This window comes from Scyliorhinus canicula, chromosome 13 (genome assembly GCF_902713615.1).
Source record: "Scyliorhinus canicula chromosome 13, sScyCan1.1, whole genome shotgun sequence".
Classification (NCBI taxonomy): domain Eukaryota; kingdom Metazoa; phylum Chordata; class Chondrichthyes; order Carcharhiniformes; family Scyliorhinidae; genus Scyliorhinus; species Scyliorhinus canicula.
Window position 1 is genome coordinate 48,167,182 of NC_052158.1, and position 19,186 is coordinate 48,186,367.

Sequence of the window (19,186 nt, forward strand, 5' to 3'; positions counted from 1 at the left end):
AACATAATTTCCACCAACTCCCTCTCCTCCATTGGTGAATGGGCTGACTCATCAGGTTTTATTAATATCAGTTTGTAGGCATCACTGTGCCAGGCTGCATTTATTGACCATTCAAAGTTTGCTCAAGCAAGTTTGAAGTGGCCTGATAACTCCTGTACTTGGGAACCTGTTCAAGAGGTTTCAGATCATTTTCTTCAACAGCGACATGGACCTGATGTTGTCCGTGTGCTCGTGGATACGGTGGAGGTTCTACTCCCAAAGCCGCAAGTTCCTCACCTCTGGAAGGTTCCAAGCGCCCTCCCTCCACCACAGCAGCCACAGCATCACAGGCTTCCTCCTTCATACAGGCCACAAAATTTAACTTGAGCACACTAACACTACCCTCCAAAGCAGACATCTTACCCTCCTGACACTCCTCTCCTTCCTCCACTGCAGCTGCCATACCACATTGCTGTGAGGTATTCACCTCCATCCCTTCCTCATCAGCCCTTTCAGGAATCTCGGGCGCTGCTGCCAACTCTCCTCCATCACCATCTGATGTGTCCATGGACAACTGTGTATCTGTCAGAGGAAAAAAAAATCACAATTATTATATTTTGTCACATAAATTAACTCTCCTCTTGATGCTTTAAACACTCAGCTGCTGACATAGAACATACAGTGCAGAAGCAGACCATTCGGTCCATCAAGTCTGCACTGACCCACTTAATCCCTCACTTCCACCCTATCTCCACAACCCATCTTAACCTTTTTGGTCACTAAGGGCAATGGCCAATCCACTTAACCTGCACGTCTTTGGACTGTGGGAGGAAACCGGAGCACCCGGAGGAAACCCATGCAGACACGGTGAGAACGTGCAGATTCCGCACAGTGACCCAGCAGGGAATCAACGTGGGACCCCGGGGCTATGAACCCATAGTGCTACCGTGCTGCCCATCATCTTCACTGGCTAACTGATAGAAGATAAGAGGGGCATTTTCAGGATGGCAACCTAGTGATGTGCCACAGGAATCAGTGCTGGGGCAGCAGGGTAGCATGGTGGTTAGCATAAATGCTTCACAGCTCCAGGGTCCCAGGTTCGATTCCCGGCTGGGTCACTGTCTGTGTGGAGTCTGCACGTCCTCCCCCTGTGTGTGCGTGGGTTTCCTCCGGGTGCTCCGGTTTCCTCCCACAGTCCAAAGATGTGCAGGTTAGGTGGATTGGCCATGCTAAATTGCCCGTAGTGTCCTAAAAAAAAAAAAAGTAAGGTTAAGGGGAGGTTGTTGGGTTACGGGTATAGGGTGGATATGTGGGTTTGAGTAGGGTGATCATTGCTCGGCACAACATCGAGGGCCGAAGGGCCTGTTCTGTGCTGTACTGTTCTATAAATGACTTGGACAAGGGAAGTGAATGTACTATAGTCAACTTTGATGGTGACACAAACAGAGATAGGAAGACAAGTGGTGAGGAAGACAGAGAGTCTACGGAGGTTAGGTGAGTGGGTAAAAATAAGGCAGGTGGAAGATAATGCAGGAAAATGTGAAGTTACCACTTTGGTAGGAAGGATAAAGGAGCTGAATATTATTTAAATGGAGAAAGACTGCAGAAAACTGCAGCATAGAGGGGTTTGGGGGGGTCATCATGCATTAATCACAAAAAGGTAGCATGCAAGTTCAGCAGGTAATTGGGAAGGAAAATGGAATGTTGGCCTTTATTTCAAAAGGAATGGAGTGTAAAAATAAGGAAGTCCTGCTAAAACTATACAAGGCAGTAGTTAGACCACACCTGGAATAATGTAAACAATTTTGTTCTCCTTATCTAAGGAACGATATACTGGCATTGGAGGCAGTCCACAGAAGGTTCACTAGGTTGGTACCAGGTATTTTCTCATGAGGAGAGTGTGAGTAGATTGGGCCTGTACTCATTGGAATTTAGAAGAATGAGAGGTGACCTAATTGAGACATAGAGGATTTTCGGAGACTTGACGGGGTAGATTCTGACAGGTTGAATAGATTGGGCCTGTACTCATAATGGAGTTTAGAATGAGGTTATCTTATTAACACATATTGGATTCTCAGGGGGCTTGACAGGGTAGACGCTGAGAGATTGTTTCAACTTGTGGAAGAATCTAGGACCAGAGGGCATAAACTCACAGTAAAGTGTCGCTCATATAAGACATGGATGAGGAGGAATTTCTTCTCTCAGGGGATAGTGAATCTGTGGAATTATTGACCAGAGAGAGTTGTAGAGGCTGGGTTGTTAATTATGTTCAAGGCTGAGATATAAATATTTTAATCAGTAAGGGAATCAAGGTCATGGGGCTAAGACGGGAAAGTGGTGTTGAGGATTATCACATCAGATCAGTCACAATTTCATTGGATGGCAGGGAAGACTTGATGGGCCAAATGGCTGACTTCTGCTCCAACGCCTTATGGTCTTATATCTGATCCACCATTGGTTATTGGAGGGTTGGAGAGGCCAAACAGCTTTGTCGTGAACTCCTCCTGTTCCGTCAGCTCCTTGATGGACTGAATCCGCCCTCCAGTCAATGCAAGCTCCTGGATGTTATGGGTCAGCTTTACCTAAAGGAAGAAATGTAAATGAAAAACGAATCATGGTCCAGACTTTGCTGTGCTGTCTTGTGACACATTTTCAAAATGCTGGAGACAGTTTTCAGTCTGCACCCAGGGGGACTTCTAATCAGATATCAATCTTACGACAAAGCCAGAGCCATCTCCAAGATAACTGCATTTTACAAAACCTCACAGTTAGCAAAGAAACAGAATGTGATCGTTCTATATTTCCAACTCAAAAAGTCGGATTTAAAGATTCAGAAATTCACTTGTAAATAATATTTAGAAGGTGGCACGGTGGCGTGGAGGTTAGCACTGCTGTGCCAGAGCGCCGAGGACCCACTCCAGGCCCCCAGATCATTGTCCATGTGGAGTTGGCACAGTCTCCCAGTGTCTGCATGGATCAAACCCACACAATGCAAAAATGTGCAGGGTAGACAGATTGACCATGCTAAATTGCCCCTTATTTGGAAAAATTTTAAATAGTAAATAATGTTCAGATCTTGCCCTCTTGTCTATCACAAGGAAACTTATGCAGAAGGAGGAGCTTCATTACATATTGATGCTTTTGGTGATCTGGTCAAAAATGACCGAGAATGATTGGGCTGATGCTGGGAGAGGTTGGAGGCAGTCACTGCTGAGACAGACAGTGCTTTGGAAGCACAGCTTCTCTGTGTGAACACTGGAGGGTAAACAACACAGACAACTCTCAGTTTAAGGGAAGCAGGTGAGCCGCAGTGTGAATGTATTGGTGTCTGTTGGGATCTGATGACCATGAGAATGATTTGTTGCACACGTCACATGTGAATAGTTTGTCTCCTGTGTGTATTGCTTTGCGCAGAGGGAAGGTGACTCAGAAAAGATTTATCACAGACCGTTCATGTGAACATGTTGGTGTATGTGGAAGCAAATGAGTATGTGAATAACTGGTCACGTACCTTGCATGGTAAGAATTTCTCTCCTGAGTGAACACGTTGGTGTTTGTAGAGGTGTGATGACTGTGAGAATGATTTGTCACACACCTCGCAACTGAAGGGCTTCTCTCCTGTGTGAACACGTTGGTGTACCTGAAGGGTCGATAACTTGGAGAATGATTTCTCACATGCTTTGCACCTGAAAGGTTTCTCCCCTGTGTGGACACGTTGGTGTGCACGGAGGGCCGATGTCTCGGAGAACGATTTGTCACACACCTCACAACTGAAGGGCTTCTCTCCTGTGTGACCACGTTGATGGACACGGAGGGTGGATGACGCTGAGAATGATTTGTCACATACCGTGCAACTGAAGGGTTTCTCTCCTGTGTGAACGCGTTGGTGTACACGGAGGTTCCATGACTGCGAGAATGATTTCTCACACACTTCGCATATGTAATGTTGCTTTACCTTAAGGAAGAAACAAAAATGAAAAATAAATTATGATCAAGACTTTGCTCTGCAGTCTTGTGACACATTTTCCAAGTGCTGGAGACAGCTTTCACCCAGGGAGACTTCTGATTAGAGATAAGACTTCTGATAAAGTCAAGGCCATCTACAAGACAACTGCCCAAATCAAAAATATCATAAAATTAGTTTTTAAAAATCTGATGGTGTCTGCTGTTTCAACTCAAAAACTATGATTTGTAGTTCCCAAAATTAACATTCAGATATTGCAGTTTTCTCCATCACAGGGAAACTTGTGCACAAGCAGGACCTTATATACATATTGATGTCTTCTTCTGGTGAAGTTTGGTCATTTGGTCAAAGGTAAATGATTGGACTGATGGTGGGAGAGGTTACAGACAAACACTGCTGAGACAGACAGCACCCCAGTGTGAGCACTGAAGGGTAAACAACACAGACAACTTTCCAGTGTAAGGAAAGCAGGTGAGCCGCAGTTTGAATGCGCTGGGGTCGGATGACCGCGAGAATGATTTGCCGCAAGGTTGCCTCGAGGGAACCGGGTTCAATTCCAGCCTTAGTAGATTGTCTGTGGAGTGGAGTTTGCATATTCTCCCAGTGTCTGCGTGGGTGTCCTGGTGCTCCAGCTTCCTCCCACAGACCAAAGATGTGCAGGTTAGGTGGGTTTACCGTCCTTTACCGTCCACGTTCATGTAGGTTAGGTGGGTTTACGAGGAAGTGGACCGAGGTAGGGTGCTCTTTCAGAGGGTCAGTGCAATCTTGATGGGCTGAATGGCCACTTTCTGTGCTTTAGGAATTCTATGATTCCAGACAGCGCATCGAACTGATTGTCTCCTGTGTTAATGTGTTGCTGTGTGCAGAGGGAAGGTGACTCGGAGTGATTTGTCACATACTGTACATGTGAATATGTCATTATACGCAAGAAATTATTGAGCTCTAAAGTAATTTATCACATACCTTGCATGGGAAGGGTTTTTCCCCTGTGTGAAGACGTTGGTGTTTCCGGAGAGTTGATAAACAGGAGAATGATTTGTCACACATTTTGCACGTGTAGGGTTTTTCTCCTGTGTGAATACGTTGGTGTTCACGGAGGCCTGTTGACCGTGTGAATGATGTGTCACACACCTCACACCTGAAGGGTTTCTCACCCGTGTGAATGCGGTGATGTTCACGGAGGCCTGCTGATCTTGTGAATGATTTGCCACAACGTTTGCACGTGAAGGGTTTCTCACCTGAATGAAGACGCTTGTGTTTATGGAGGGTCGATAAGCATGAGAATGATTTGTCACACATCTCACACTTGAAGGGTTGCTCCACTGTGTGAAGACGTTGGTGTTTCCGGAGGGTCGATAAGCATGGGAATGATTCCTCACACATTTTGCACGTGAAGGGTTTCTCTCCTGTGTGAATGCTTTGGTGTTGACGGAGGTCTGCTGACCGTGTGAATGATGTGTCACATACCTCACACCTGAAGGGCTTCTCACCTGTGTGAAGACGTTGGTGATCACGGAGGGTCCATGATTGTGAGAAGGACTTGTCACAAACACCACACCTGAATGGTTTCTCCCCTATGTGAATCACCTGATGTCTCAGGAGTATCGTAGACGTCACAAAACCTTTGTCACAAACATCACACCTGAATCGTTTCCCTTCCATGTGTCTGCCCTTGTGGTAACAGTAATTATGACAAATGCACCTTGGACAATGTTATGAACCTGTGAAGTCCACAACACACACCTCACAGCCTCCGACCTGGAGGAAGGAGTCAGTGGTTCATGAGGTTCAATGAATGATTGAAGTTCTCACCACACTTGGCGTCCACTGACAATTCTTCCCAGCCTCACCCTGACCAATCACCCACAGCCAGAAAGGTTGGCTCTGATAGAAGGTTCCACATCACTGACCAGTTTCAGATCTGATGATATGTCAAAGCTCTTCTGACCCGGCCGATTTCCAAATGATGATTTCACTGCCCAACCTTCTTGGTGTTGAGCAATGCTGTGAAGGGACTGGATGTCTTCCCAGTTGCTCCTTGGGTGATGGTCAGGATCTATCTGTGTCTATCGTCCCTGTATCCCCGGGTGTAATACGGTGCAATTCTTCTGTAAAACATGAAAGAAAACATGATTTCCTCCAACTCTCTCTCCTTCTTTGTTGAAGGTCTGACTCCTCAGTTAGGGACTGTTCCACAGTGAGTGTCAGTCTGCTACTCCTCTGTGTTGAGATCAGATTCAAGTCCTTTCTTTTTCCTCAATTGACTGTCACACACTCACTGTTTCCAGAAGGGACACTGGATAGTGACCAGGAGCAGACAACATGGCTACTTTCTTTCCTCCACCCAGACCCCATCTTCCCAGACACCACGAGGGCAATGGAAAAGACAGTCGGGCGGAATGTAAAAGGCTGTCAATTCACTATGAGCTTGTGCTGTGCTGACAATGACCAGTTTTACTCTCCGAGTATGTTTCATATAAAAAACACTCAGGAGCAATGTTAATTCAATGGCAATTTTGAAATTTCTCCCAAATTTGTTTTCCCAAATTATTTGAAGGAAACACACTGGGCTGGAAGTGCTGGAAGCTGAGGAAAATACTGCTTCAGTGTTGCTGATTGAAGGGTTCTGGTTTATCCTGGGAAATTAGACACACTGCACTCACTCAGACTGCACATCCCAAATTCAGCTCTCACACACAGAACTGGGCAAACTATCAAATCCAAGCCCAGGCTTCTGGTAAACACCGAGGCCTTCAGGTAAAATCTTGAAAGAAGATATTAAAAATCATTTCAATAAATGTTTCTCTGCCCCTCCCAGATAATTCCACCTCACCTTCTCATATTCAGCAATGACCCATCAACAAAACTCAGCCTGTAAATCAGAAGGGAAATGCTTCTAATAAACACCCTCAATATCCAACACACAGCCAATCAAACAGCTCAGCACAAAGCACCGAGTAAACAGGTCTGTGAGCTGGATCTTCTCACACAGCATAAGGGGCATTTCCACACCTGATTGCCCACAGGATAGTCAGACTGCCTGAACATTAGTGTGGATATTGTGCAATGTAATGATTGTAAATTCTGCTCCTTCACTCACCATCTCCTGACTTGGTTTTGAGTCCCTACAGGAAGTGAAGCAGCTGTGGTAGAGGAAGAGGAGAGAATGGGGAGAGTGGGTGGGCTCTCTGATTGACGTCTCTCACAGACAATCCAAATATTTCTGCAGTAACAGGAGTTTCCTGAAGTTTGGGAAACTGACCCGGGAAACGGAGCGACTTTGAGCAGCAGATCAGGAGGAGATTTAAACCGGTCATTGTCCCATCTGAATAAAGTCTCACTTATTGCAGCTGCTGTCTCAGTTCCCCTGGTAAACGTTTGACAGAGATTTCTAGTGTGGGAATAGCATTCTTCATCCTCGGAGGCTTTCAAACTGACAACATCAGTGTGGAATGTGCAGGCTCGAATATTTTTGACTGCAGATCAGAAGAGAAACATTCACAGCATCCAATGCAACGAAGATAACGAACAAAGAACAGTACAGCACAGGAACAGGCCCTTCCGCCTGCCAAGCCTGTGCTGATCATGATGTATATCTAAACTAAAACATTCTGCACTTCCAGGGTCCCTATCCCTCAAAATGTCACTGACGTAACTCCTTCCACCACCTCCTTCCAGCAGCGTGTTCCAGGCACTCACCAGCCCCGTGTAAAAAAATTGCCTTGCACATCTCCTCTAAACTTTGCCCCTCCCACCTGAAATCTATGTTCACTAGTAATTGACTTTTTCACCATGGGAAAAAGTGTCTGACTATCCACTCTGTCCATGCCACTCATCATTTTGTAAGCCTCCATATCCTTCTGGTAGTGCGGTGGCCAGAGTTAAACACTATATTCCAAGTGTGGCCTAACTAAGATTTCTATACAGATGCAGCACGACTTTCCAATTTTTATACCCAATGCCCCGGCTGCATTGCCACTTTCAGTGATCTGTGGACCTGTACGCCCAGATCTCTCTGCCTGTCAATACTCCTAAGGGTTCTGCCATTTACTGCATAATTCCCACCTGTATTAGACCTTCCAAAATGCATTACCTCACATTTATCCAGTTGAACTCCATCTGCCATCTCTCTGCCCAAGTCTCCAACCGATCTATATCCTGCTGCATCCTCTGACAATCCACTATCTGTAACTCCACCAATCTTTCTACCGTTCGCAAACTTACTAATCAGGCCTGCTACATTGTCCTTCAAATCATTTATATACTACGAACAACAAAGGCAAGGTCTCGTACTGATCCCTGTGGTACACCACTAGTCACAGCCTTCCATTCAGAAAAGCATCCTTCCACCGCTATCTTCTATGACCGAGAGTGGGGGTGTCAATTACAAGGGGTCATGATTTCAAGGTGAGAGGGGGAAAGTTTAAGGGAGATGTGCGTGGGAAGTTTTTTAAGCAGAGGGTGGTGGGTGCCTGGAACACTTTGCCAGTGGAGGTGGTAGAGGTGGGCACGATAGCATCATTTAAGATGCATCTAGACAGATATATGAACGGGCAAGGAACAGAGGGAAGTAGATCCTTGGAAAATAGGCGACAGGTTTAGATAAAAATCTGGATCGGTGCAGGCTGGGAGGGCCGAAGGGCCTGTTCCTGTGCTGTAATTTTCTTTGTTCTTTTGAGCCAATTCTATATCCATCTTGCCAGCTCACCTTCAATCCGGTATGACTTCACCTTTTGTACCAGTCTGCAATGATGTGCCTTCTGAAGTGTTCTTGCAAGCCACTCACATCTCTTAAAACTGCTCAAAATTGCACAAAAAGGAATAAAACCGGACATATCACCCCATACAATAAAGACATTGGAAATGACAATCGCAAACTCAGCATTGTCGACCTTGCAAAGTCCTCCTTACTAACATCTGGGGGCTGCTGCCAAAGTTGGCAGAGCTGTCCTAAAGATTAGTCAAGCAACAGTCTGATATAGTCACACTCACTGAATCATACTTTATAATGTCCCAGATCCCACCATCACCATCCCTGGCTACGTCCTGCACACCAACAGAACAGACCCTTCCGAGGTGGCAGCACAAGGGTATACAGTCAGAAGGGAGAGGCAATTAGAGTTCTGAACATTGACTCTAGACCCCCTGTAGTCTCATGGCCTCAGATCAAACATGGAAACTTCCTGTTGACTGCCATCTACCACCCACTAGTAGCACCCCTCCTTCGCCCTCAGCTGATGAATCAGTACCCACTCCATGTTGAACACCATTTGGAAGAAGCACTGATACTGGCAAGGGTGAAAAATGAACTCTGGATGGGGGATTTCAATGTCCATCACCAAGAGTGGCTCAGTAGTACCATGACTGACTGAGCTGGTTATGACCCAAAGGACATAACTCCTAAACTGAGTCTGCATTAGCTGGTGAGGGAACCAAAAGAGGAAAAACGTACTGAAAAAAATATTTTATTCCAAACACAGTCAATGACATATGCATACAACAACCCAATAAAAACATGATTTAAACAGTTTGTCAATTTTCCCCCTTTTTCTCCCCTAAACTATCCTAACATCACCTCTCCCATTCCCCCCTCACCCCAACCCATTGGTAACAAATCTTCAAACAAGGTCAGAGAAAGCCTCCACTATGCAGAAAACTCCTCAGAACAAAGTTAATCTTCTCCAGACTTAAGAACTAATATAAGTCCCCCAACAACACCGAGACCCCCGGCGGTGCTGCTGACCTCCAGGTCAATAAGCTTCGCTGCTGGGCAATCAGAGAGGTGATGGCCGCAACATCAGCCCCCTTCCCTTCCAGCATTTTCAGCAAATCTGAAACCCCAAAAATCGCCACCAAATGGCATGGTGATATCCTCACCCGATTATCTCTGACAGGGTCTCGAAAACTGCTGCCGGGAAACTCCCCTACTTCATGCATCTTCAGAAAATATGAGCATGGTTCGCTGGCCCCCTCCCACATCTTTTGCATACATCCTCCACCTCTGGGAAAAAAACAACTCAATCCTGAGTCATATGGGCCCTATTAACCACCTTGAACTGTTTAAAGCTCATCGCAGCAGAGGGCAAAGTCAAATTGATCCAGTACATTATTTCATTTCAGGCCCCCCACCCAAGTTCAATCCCCAATTCCTCCTCCCATTTCTGCACTGGCACCTTCTCGGTCTCCACCAACCACCCATAAATATCCCCAAACTACCCCTCCCCCAGCTCATCAAGTGTTAACAATTTATCTAACAGCATGTGTTTTGACAGCTGAGGGAATGAGGGCAGCTCCGACCATGCAAAGCCTGGACCTGAAAGTATCTAAATTCACTCCCCCTTGGCAATTCGAATTTCTCCTTCAATTCCTCGAGCCTCGCAAAACTCCCCTCTACGAACAGGTTCCTAACCTGTACTATCCTTCCTTGTACCAACTTCCGTACATCCATCCCTTCTGGTATAAACCTGTGGTTCCCACATATTGACGCCAATAACGACATATATCCTATGTTAAAGCGCCGCCTCTACTGATTCCAAATTTTGAGACCATGTAACAATGGGACGACAAGTGCACCTACCTGAAGAAAATGCGAGCGGGACCGTCGCCAGGGCACTCAAAATCATCCCTACACAAGGCCTTCTCCATCTTCACCCATTCTGACCGTCCCTCCTCGATATTAAAGTACCCGCCTCAACTGATTCCAATTTTGAGACAACACAACAACGGGACTACCAGTGTACCTACCCGGAGGAAACGCAAGCAGGGCCGTCTCCAGTGCCCTCAAGCTCGTCCCCACACGAGGCCTCCTCCACCTGCACCCATTCTGACTCGCCCCCCCTCCTCACCAATGTTTTACCTTCTCCACGCTTACCGTCCAATAAAAATACCACAGGTTTGGAGCCACCCCCCCCCCCCCCCCCCCCCCAGCCCGCTGCGCTCTCTGCAAAAAGGTGCTCTGAATCCTAAGCATTTTACCTCCTCAAACAAATTCAGAAATTAACTCATCATACATATCCAATGACTCATACAGATCAAGGAGAGGGGGTGCCAACTCTGCCAAAATCTTCCTATAAAATTCAAATGGAAAGCCATCCAGCCCTTGTGTTGTCCTTGATTGCATCAACCCAACACACTCCATTATCTCCTGCAACCCCAATGATGCCTCCAATCCATCTCTTCCCATTCTCCACCTTCACCAACCCATCTAAAATTCCCCATCCCTCTCAGATCTATACAGATCCCAATAGGAGGCCTCAAATGTCTCTGATATTTATTTCTGGTCGTCACTAATACCCCCCTTGCCTCCCTACCCGTGCAATTTCACAAGGAGCCGCCTGCCGCCTCTACTGATGGACTAGCAGGCAACTTGCTTTCTCTCCAAACTCATACTGGCGGCCCGCCCCCCAATTGGCAAAGCTGACCCACCGCCTTCCCTTTGTCAAGCAGACAAACTGCCTTTGCAGTTTCTTCCTTTCTGCCAACTTAGTCGGGGTCCCCGAGTACTGATGGTCCACCCCTACAATAACTCTACACCAAACCTAGCCTCTCCACTCTGTCGACCTTATCCCTATGGGCCTTATAAGAAATAACATACCCCGGACCACTGCCTTCAATGCCTCCAGAATGTGGAGGCAGAAACTTTCCTGTTTTTATTAGCTCCATGTAATTCTTCATCGTCAAAGCCACATTCTTGCAGAGTTTTTTATCTGCCAGGAGCGTCAAATCTAACCTCCCGACTGGTCTCTGCATATTCATGTCCCTGCATATTCTGCTCCACGACCGACCGCACCGTCTTCCCCATCAGAAAATCAATAGGGGAGTATACCCGATGTACATGGGACAAGAAGGAGTACTCCCTCTCTCCCGGATGCTTGAAGCTCCACGGATCCACCCACATAAATACCCCCAGTTCCTTTGCAATTCCCGACCTGACCATTGACCTGGGGCTCGACCTATCCACCCGATGGTCCAACACACAATTAATATCGCCCCCATAATCAACTGATGGGAATCCAAGATGGTCAGTATCCGCTTTGTTAAAAAATCCACATTGTCCCAATTTGGCGTATATATATTCACAAACTACCCCCGCCCCCACCGTCCCGCCATCACAAATGCCACCTTTTTTACACAATAGGATTCCAACCCCTCAACGTGGGAGTCAAAACGCAAATGGAACGTCTGCCCCACCCAACCCATCCTGAACTGCATCTGGTCCTTCACCCCTAAATGTGTCTCCTGAAGGAAAACCATATCAAGCATTGTGGAGATGAAGGAGACACATCCTGAATGAGTGACAGATCCAGAGTGGGAATTGGAACTTGGTAATTTGGTGCAGTGAGGTAATCAGGAAAGGTAAGTGGTAAGTCTAATTCTGCTGTTTTTCAATTAAAAGTGCAGTGTGTAGCTTAAGTGTCTGATTGGCTGAAGCTGCCCCCACCCTAACTGCTGAGAGGCAGTTATCTGTCAGTTACCTGAAGCCTGTTTAGTGGCACAAGGGTGTACCTTGTATTCTTCTGTTTGAAGTTTAAGTAGTGTGAGTCACACTGGTTAGCTGAGTTCTGTATAAAAGACAGACAGAAAGCGCACTCAGTAAGCTTTGCGCAGGTGAAGGGCTTTTCCCCTCCCATTTTGTTCTCTTTCTTTTGGCCTGTAACTGTTAATCTGCAGGGAGAGAACCAGAGAGCATCCTGGGAAGGTAAGTAATTTTTATTACCTCTTCAAATTTGGGGGGGGGGGGGGGGGGGGGGGGGCTAAGTGACATCACAGTAAACTGATCTGATTGGCTGGTTGGGAATCTGTTAAATTTGAAAACAAATAATATTGCAAAATAATCTAATTAATTAACTAGATGGTCGAGTAACTAAACCTGAGGGCAGAGATTGGTATTTAGGATTTAATTTTACAGTGAAAATCGTCTAGCGTCAGGGGCATATACTTAATTGGAACTGAATCTAACAATAATTCAAGTGTTTATTTTAAATTAGTTAGTGCTTAAATGTCATTCAGCGGGGTGCAGTGCTCCAACTGTGAGATGTGGCAGATCTGTGACGTTTCCAGCATTCCGGTCGACTCCATCTGCAGCAAGTGTAACCAATGGCAGCTCCTCATAGACCTTGTGGCTCGGTTGGAGCAGCAATTGGATGCACTTAGGAGCATGCAGATGGCGGAAAGCGTCATAGATAGGAGTTATAGAGATGTGGTCACACCCAAGGTGCAGGCAGAGAAATGGGTGACCACCAGAAGGGGCAGGCAGTCAGTGCAGGAATCCTCTGTGGTTGTCCCCCCTCTCGAACAGGTATACTGCTTCGCATACTGTTGGGGGGAATAGCCGATCAGGTGAAAACAACAGCAGCCAGAGCAGTGGCACCACAGATGTCTCTGATGTTCAGCAGGGAGAGTCAAAGCAGAAGAGCAATAGTCATAGGGGACTCTATAGTCAGGGGCACAGATAGGCGCTCCTGTGGACGTGAAAGAGACTCCAGGATGGTATGTTGCCTCCCTGGTGCCAGGGTCCAGGATGTCTCCGAATGGGTAGCGGGCATCCTGAAGGGGGTGGGCAAACAGGCAGAGGTCTGGGGCTGGTTTAGCTCACTCGGTTAAATCGCTGGCTTTTAAAGCAGACCAAGCAGGCCAGCAGCACGGTTCGATTCCCGTACCAGCCTCCCCGGACAGGCGCCGGAATGTGGCGACTAGGGGCTTTTCACAGTAACTTCATTGAAGCCTACTCGTGACAATAAGCGATTTTCATTTCATTTCATTTCATTGTACATATTGGTACTAATGACAAAGGCAGGAAGGGGCATGAGGTCCTGCAGCAGAAGTTCAGGGAGCTAGGCAGAAAGTTAAAAGACAGGACCTCTAGGGTTGTAATCTCGGGATTACTCCCTGTGCCATGTGCCAGTGAGGCTAGAAATAGGAAGATAGAACAGCTAAATATGCAGCTAAACAGCTGGTGTAGGAGGGAGGGCTTCCGTTGTCTGGACCACTGGTCGCTCTTCCGGGGCAGGTGTGACCTGTATAAGAAGGACGGGTTGCGGTTGAAGAGGCATAAATATCCTGACCGCGAGGCTTGCTAGTTTCATACGGGAGGGTTTAAACTAGTATGGCGGGGGGGGGGGGGGGGGGGGGGGGGGGGGGGGGTACTGGAGCAATAGGTCAGAAGGTGAAAAGATTGAGGGAGAACTAGGGAATAGGGCCAGTATGGCTCTGAGGAAGAGCAGGCAGGGAAATGTTGCTGAAAACAGCGGGACTGGTGGCCTGAAGTGCATATGTTTTAATGCAAGAGGTATTACGGGTAAGGCAGATGAACTTAAGAGCTTGGATTAGTACTTGGAACTATGATGTTGTTGCCATTACAGAGACCTGGTTGAGGGAAGGACAGGATTGGCAGCTAATTGTTCCAGGATTTAGATGTTTCAGGTGGGATAGAGGGGGATGTAAAAGGGGTGGAGGAGTTGCGCTACTGGTTGGGGAGAATATCACAGCTGTGCAGTGAGAGGACTCCTCAGAGGGCAGCGAGGCTATATGGGTAGAGATCAGGAATAAGAAGGGTGCGGTCATAATGTTGGAGATTTACTACAGGCCTCCCAACAGCCAGTGGGAGATAGAGGAGCAGATAGGTAGTCAGATTTTGGAAAGGAGTAAAAGCAACAGGGTTGTTGTGATGGGAGACTTTAACTTCCCCAATATTGACTGGGACTCACTTAGTGCTGGGGGCTTAGACGGGGCAGAGTTTGTAAGGAGCATCTAGGAGGGCTTCTTAACACAATATGTAGATAGTCCAACTAGGGAAGAGGCTGTACTGGATCTGGTATTGGGGAATGAGCCCGGTCAGGTGGTAGAAGTTGCAGTAGGGGAGCATTTTGGGAACAGTGACCACAATTCAGTCAGTTTTAAAGTGCTGCTGGACAAGGATAAGAGTGGTCCAAGGGTGAATGTGCTAAATTGGAGGAAGGCTAATTATAACAATATTAGGCGGGAACTGAAGAACCTAGATTGGGGGCGGATGTTTGAGGGTAAATCAACATCTGACATGTGGGAGGCTTTCAAATGTTAGTTGAAAGGAATTCAGGACCCGCATGTTCCTGTGTGGAAAAAGAATAAATATGGCAGATTTCTGGAACCTTGGATAACGAGAGATATTGTCGGCCTGGTCAAAAAGCAAAAGGAGGCATTTGTCAGGGCTAGAAGGCTGGGAACAGACGAAGCCTGTGTGGAATATAAGGAAAGTAGGGAAGAACTTAAACAAGGAGTCAGGAGGGCTAAAAGGGGTCACGAAAAGTCATTGGCAAATAGGGTTCAGGAAAATCCCACGGCTTTTTACATGTACACAAAAAGCAAGAGGGTAGCCAGGAAAAGGGTTGGCCCACTGAAGGACAGGCGAGGGAATCTATGTGTGGAGCCAGAGGAAATGGGCGAGGTACTAAATGAGTACTTTGCATCAGTGTTCACCAAACAGAAGGAATTGGTGGATGTTGAGTCACGAGAAGGGCGTATCGATGGCCTGAGTCATACTGAGATCCAAAAAGATGAGGTGTTGAGTATCTTGAAAAATATTAAGGTGGATAAGTCCCCAGGGCCTGATGGGATCTACCCCAGAATACTGAAGGAGGCAGGAGAGGAAATTGCTGAGGCCTTGACAGAAATCTTTGGATCCTCACTGTCTTCAGGTGATATCCCAGAGGACTGGAGAATAGCCAATGTTGTTCCATTGTTTAAGAAGGGTAGCAAGGATAATCCAGGGAACTACAGGCCGGTGAGCCTTACGTCAGTGGTAGGGAAATTACCGGAGAGAATTCTTTGAGACAGGATCTACTCCCATTTGGAAGCAAATGGACGTATTAGCGAGAGGCAGCACGGTTTTGTGAAGCAGAGGTCGTGTCTCACTAACTTGATAGAGTTTTTCAAGGAGGTCACAAAGATGATTGATGTAGGTAGGGCAGTGGATGTTGTCTATATGGACTTCAGTAAGGCCTTTGATAAGGTCCCTCATGGCAGACTGGTACAAAAGATGAAGTCACACGGGATCAGGGGTGAGCTGGCAAGTTGGATACAGAACTGGCTCGGTCATAGAAGGCAAAGAGTAGCAATAGAAGAGTGCTTTTCTGATTGGAGGGCTGTGACTAGTGGTGTTCCGCAGGGGTCAGTGTTGGAATCTTTGCTGTTCATAGTATATATAAATTATTTGGAGGAAAATGTAACTGGTCTGATTAGTAAGTTTGCAGACGACACAAAGGTTGGTGGAATTGCGGATAGCGATGAGGACTGTCAGAGGATACAGCAGGATTTAGATTGTTTGGAGACTTGAGCGGAATGATGGCAGATGGAGTTTAATCCGGACAAATGTGAGGTGGTGCATTTTGGAAGACCTAATGTAGGTAGGGAATATACAGTGAATGGTAGAATCCTCAAGAATATTGACAGTCAGAGAGATGCAGGTGTACAGGTCCACAGGTCACTGAAAAAGGCAACACAGGTGGAGAAGGTAGTCAAGAAGGCATACGACATACTTGCCTTCATTGGCCGGGGCATTAAGCATAAGAATTGGCAAGGCATGTTGCAGCTGTATGGAACCTTAGTTAGGCCACACTTGGAGTATAGTGTTCAATTCTGGTCACCACACTATCAGAAGGATGTGGAGGCTTTAGAGAGGGTGCAGAAGAGATTTACCAGGATGTTGCCTGGTATGGAGGGCATTAGCTGTGAGGTGAGGTTTAATAAACTTGGTTTGTTCTCACTGGAATGACGGAGGTTGATAGGCGACCTGATAGAGGTCTTCAAAGTTATGAGGGGAATAGACTGAGTGGATAGTCAGAGGCTTTTCCCCAGCATAGAGGGGTCAATTACTCGGGGGATAGCTTTAAGGTGCGAGGGGCAAGGTTTAGAGGAGATGTACGAGGCAAGTTTTTTACACAAAGGGTAGTGGGTGCCTGGAAGTCGCTGCCAGAGGAGGTGGTGGAAGCAGGGACGATGGTGACATTTAAGGGGCATCTTGACAAATACATGAATAGGATGGGAATAGAGGATTACGGACCCAGGAAATGTAGAAGATTTTAGTTTGGACGGGCAGCATGGTCGGCACAGGCTTCGAGGGCTGAAGGGCCTGTTCCTGTGCTGTACTTTTCTTTGTTCTTTGTACCTTCAAAACGTTTAGGGGCTGGTATCGCACAGGGCTAAATAGCTGGCTTTTAAAGCAGACAAAGGCAGGCCAGCAGCATGGTTCAATTCCCGTACCAGCCTCCCCCAACAGGAGCCGGAATGTGGCGAGAAGGGGCTTTTCACAGTAACTTCATTTGAAGCCTACTTGTGATAATAAGCGATTTTCATTTCATTTCATTTTCAGGTGACGGACACTTGGGACCGTTGAACCAGACCATTTAAACCTTGCACATTCCATGTTACTATCCTAATCAGGGGTTTGTAACTACCCCGCTCCCACCATCTAAGGTCCACCATCCCCACCTAGCACAATTCCGCCCAACCATTCGGCACCATTCAAACTTGGGCCCACCCAAAATGGCCATCTCCTACATTCCCGCCTAAATCCAAACAAAAAAAGCCACTATGTCAATTACGAAATTAGCATATACATTACAAGTCATAAAACATACAAAAAGTTCCCAACATTAGCCCTCCCCCAACCCAGGTTCCTTGACAAAGTCATCCGCCTCCTCTGGTGTTGTGAAGTAATGCTCCCTCCCCTTAAAAGTCACCCAAACGGCAGGCAGAGTTCAGTAAGGTCAAGGTGGTGCTCTTTCAGAGCGACATTCACTTTGAGGCCTGGCCCCAATGTCCTGATAGATCCAGATCTGATTCTCCTCCCAGCTACAGTCTCGAGTTGTCTTCACCCACCTCAGAATCTTCTCCTGGTCCTGGAACTTGTGCAAACGCACAAATGCTCGCAGTGGCTCCCCAGCTTTCGGCCCCTGTCTTAGTGATCAATGGGCACGATCTGCCTCTGGGGCCTTCTCTAAGATCCCCACCTCAACCAAGTTTTTCAACATCCTCAAAAAGTAGTCCGTGACACTTGTTCACTCCATACCCTCCGGCAGACCCACGGTTTGAAAATTCTGCTGCCGGACCACCCACGCCCGCAGCACCTTGCAGGCTTCACCCCCGCATCGCCATCTCTGCCTCCAATAACACAATCTGGTCAATATGATATGACACCACCCTTTCCACCTCTTGGACCATCACACCTTGCGACTCTAGGTGGTTCTGCACTCGATCCAAAGTCCCACCACTAGGGGCTACTGCTCCGACAATTGCAGTGGACCAGTCCCCCTGCACCTCCTTTTGCTGAAATCCCCCTTGCTAAAATCCATCACTGCTCCACAGGCAGTGAGGCAGACAACGATGGCCCTTCCCCCTCAGGCATTTATTCCAATGGTGGTGCGCCACGCATGGCCTCCGACTCCAGAGCTACGGGACTCACTGACTTCTCCTGGGTGTGTTATTCCACCAACATTCCACACTGGGTGAAAAACCACCATGCTTCACTTACTTCTTCCTCAAATATCACCCATTAATTGGGTAGAAACGGTCAAAACCAACACCTCTAAGCGGGAGCCACCTTGTGTGCAACCCATCAGCACATGTCCGCTGCTGGAAGTCAAGGAAAAATATACTAGACCTCATCCTCACCAACCTGCCTGCTGCAGATGCATCTGTCCATGACAGAGTAACCATCACACACTCCTTGCGGAGACAAATTCCCATCTTCACATTGTGGATATCTTCCATCATGTTGTGTAGCACTATCACGTGCCAAAAGTGATAGATTTGAAACAGATCTGGCAACTCAAGACTCGGCATCCTTGAGGCGTTGAGGGATATCAGCAAATGCAAAATCGGTAATCTCACGGGCTGGCATAACCCTGACGTTACCAATATCATCAAGGCAGGGAATCAGCCCTGCTTCAATGAAGAGTGCAGGAGGACATGTAAAGATGACCTTTGTCCTCCCTAACCTCTCCAATTGAAATAATTTGTCCACATGAAGTCATGAAGACAAACTATTGTTATCTTCAAAGCTCCATCAAATCAGCCCATAGTCTCCACTTCCCTAAAGTGCACACAGCCAGCTCTTGGAATCCATTGGGGCAAAAATAATGTGAATGTTGGAAATGTGATATTCAGAAAATGCTGGAAATGCTCAGATCAGGAAACATCTGTGGAGAGAGCACCTAGAGGAGAGTACGAGAGGTCGACACAAGGGCATTAATCACCAGCACTGAGAAC

The 19,186-nt window shown here is 47.0% G+C and overlaps 1 protein-coding gene across 1 annotated transcript in view; it reads right to left on the minus strand.

Annotated features, from left to right (window-relative positions):
• LOC119975597 (zinc finger protein 91-like) overlaps positions 1-19,186 on the minus strand; it is a 145,166-nt gene that overhangs the window by 904 nt on the left and 125,076 nt on the right. Inside the window, exons 9-13 of the mRNA XM_038815382.1 lie at positions 7,285-7,419; positions 4,907-5,652; positions 3,491-3,934; positions 2,432-2,561; positions 403-561 (exon numbers count right to left, since the gene is read on the minus strand). Coding sequence (XP_038671310.1) covers positions 403-561; positions 2,432-2,561; positions 3,491-3,934; positions 4,907-5,652; positions 7,285-7,419 — 1,614 coding nt within the window. The remainder of the gene's footprint in view (positions 1-402; positions 562-2,431; positions 2,562-3,490; positions 3,935-4,906; positions 5,653-7,284; positions 7,420-19,186) is intronic.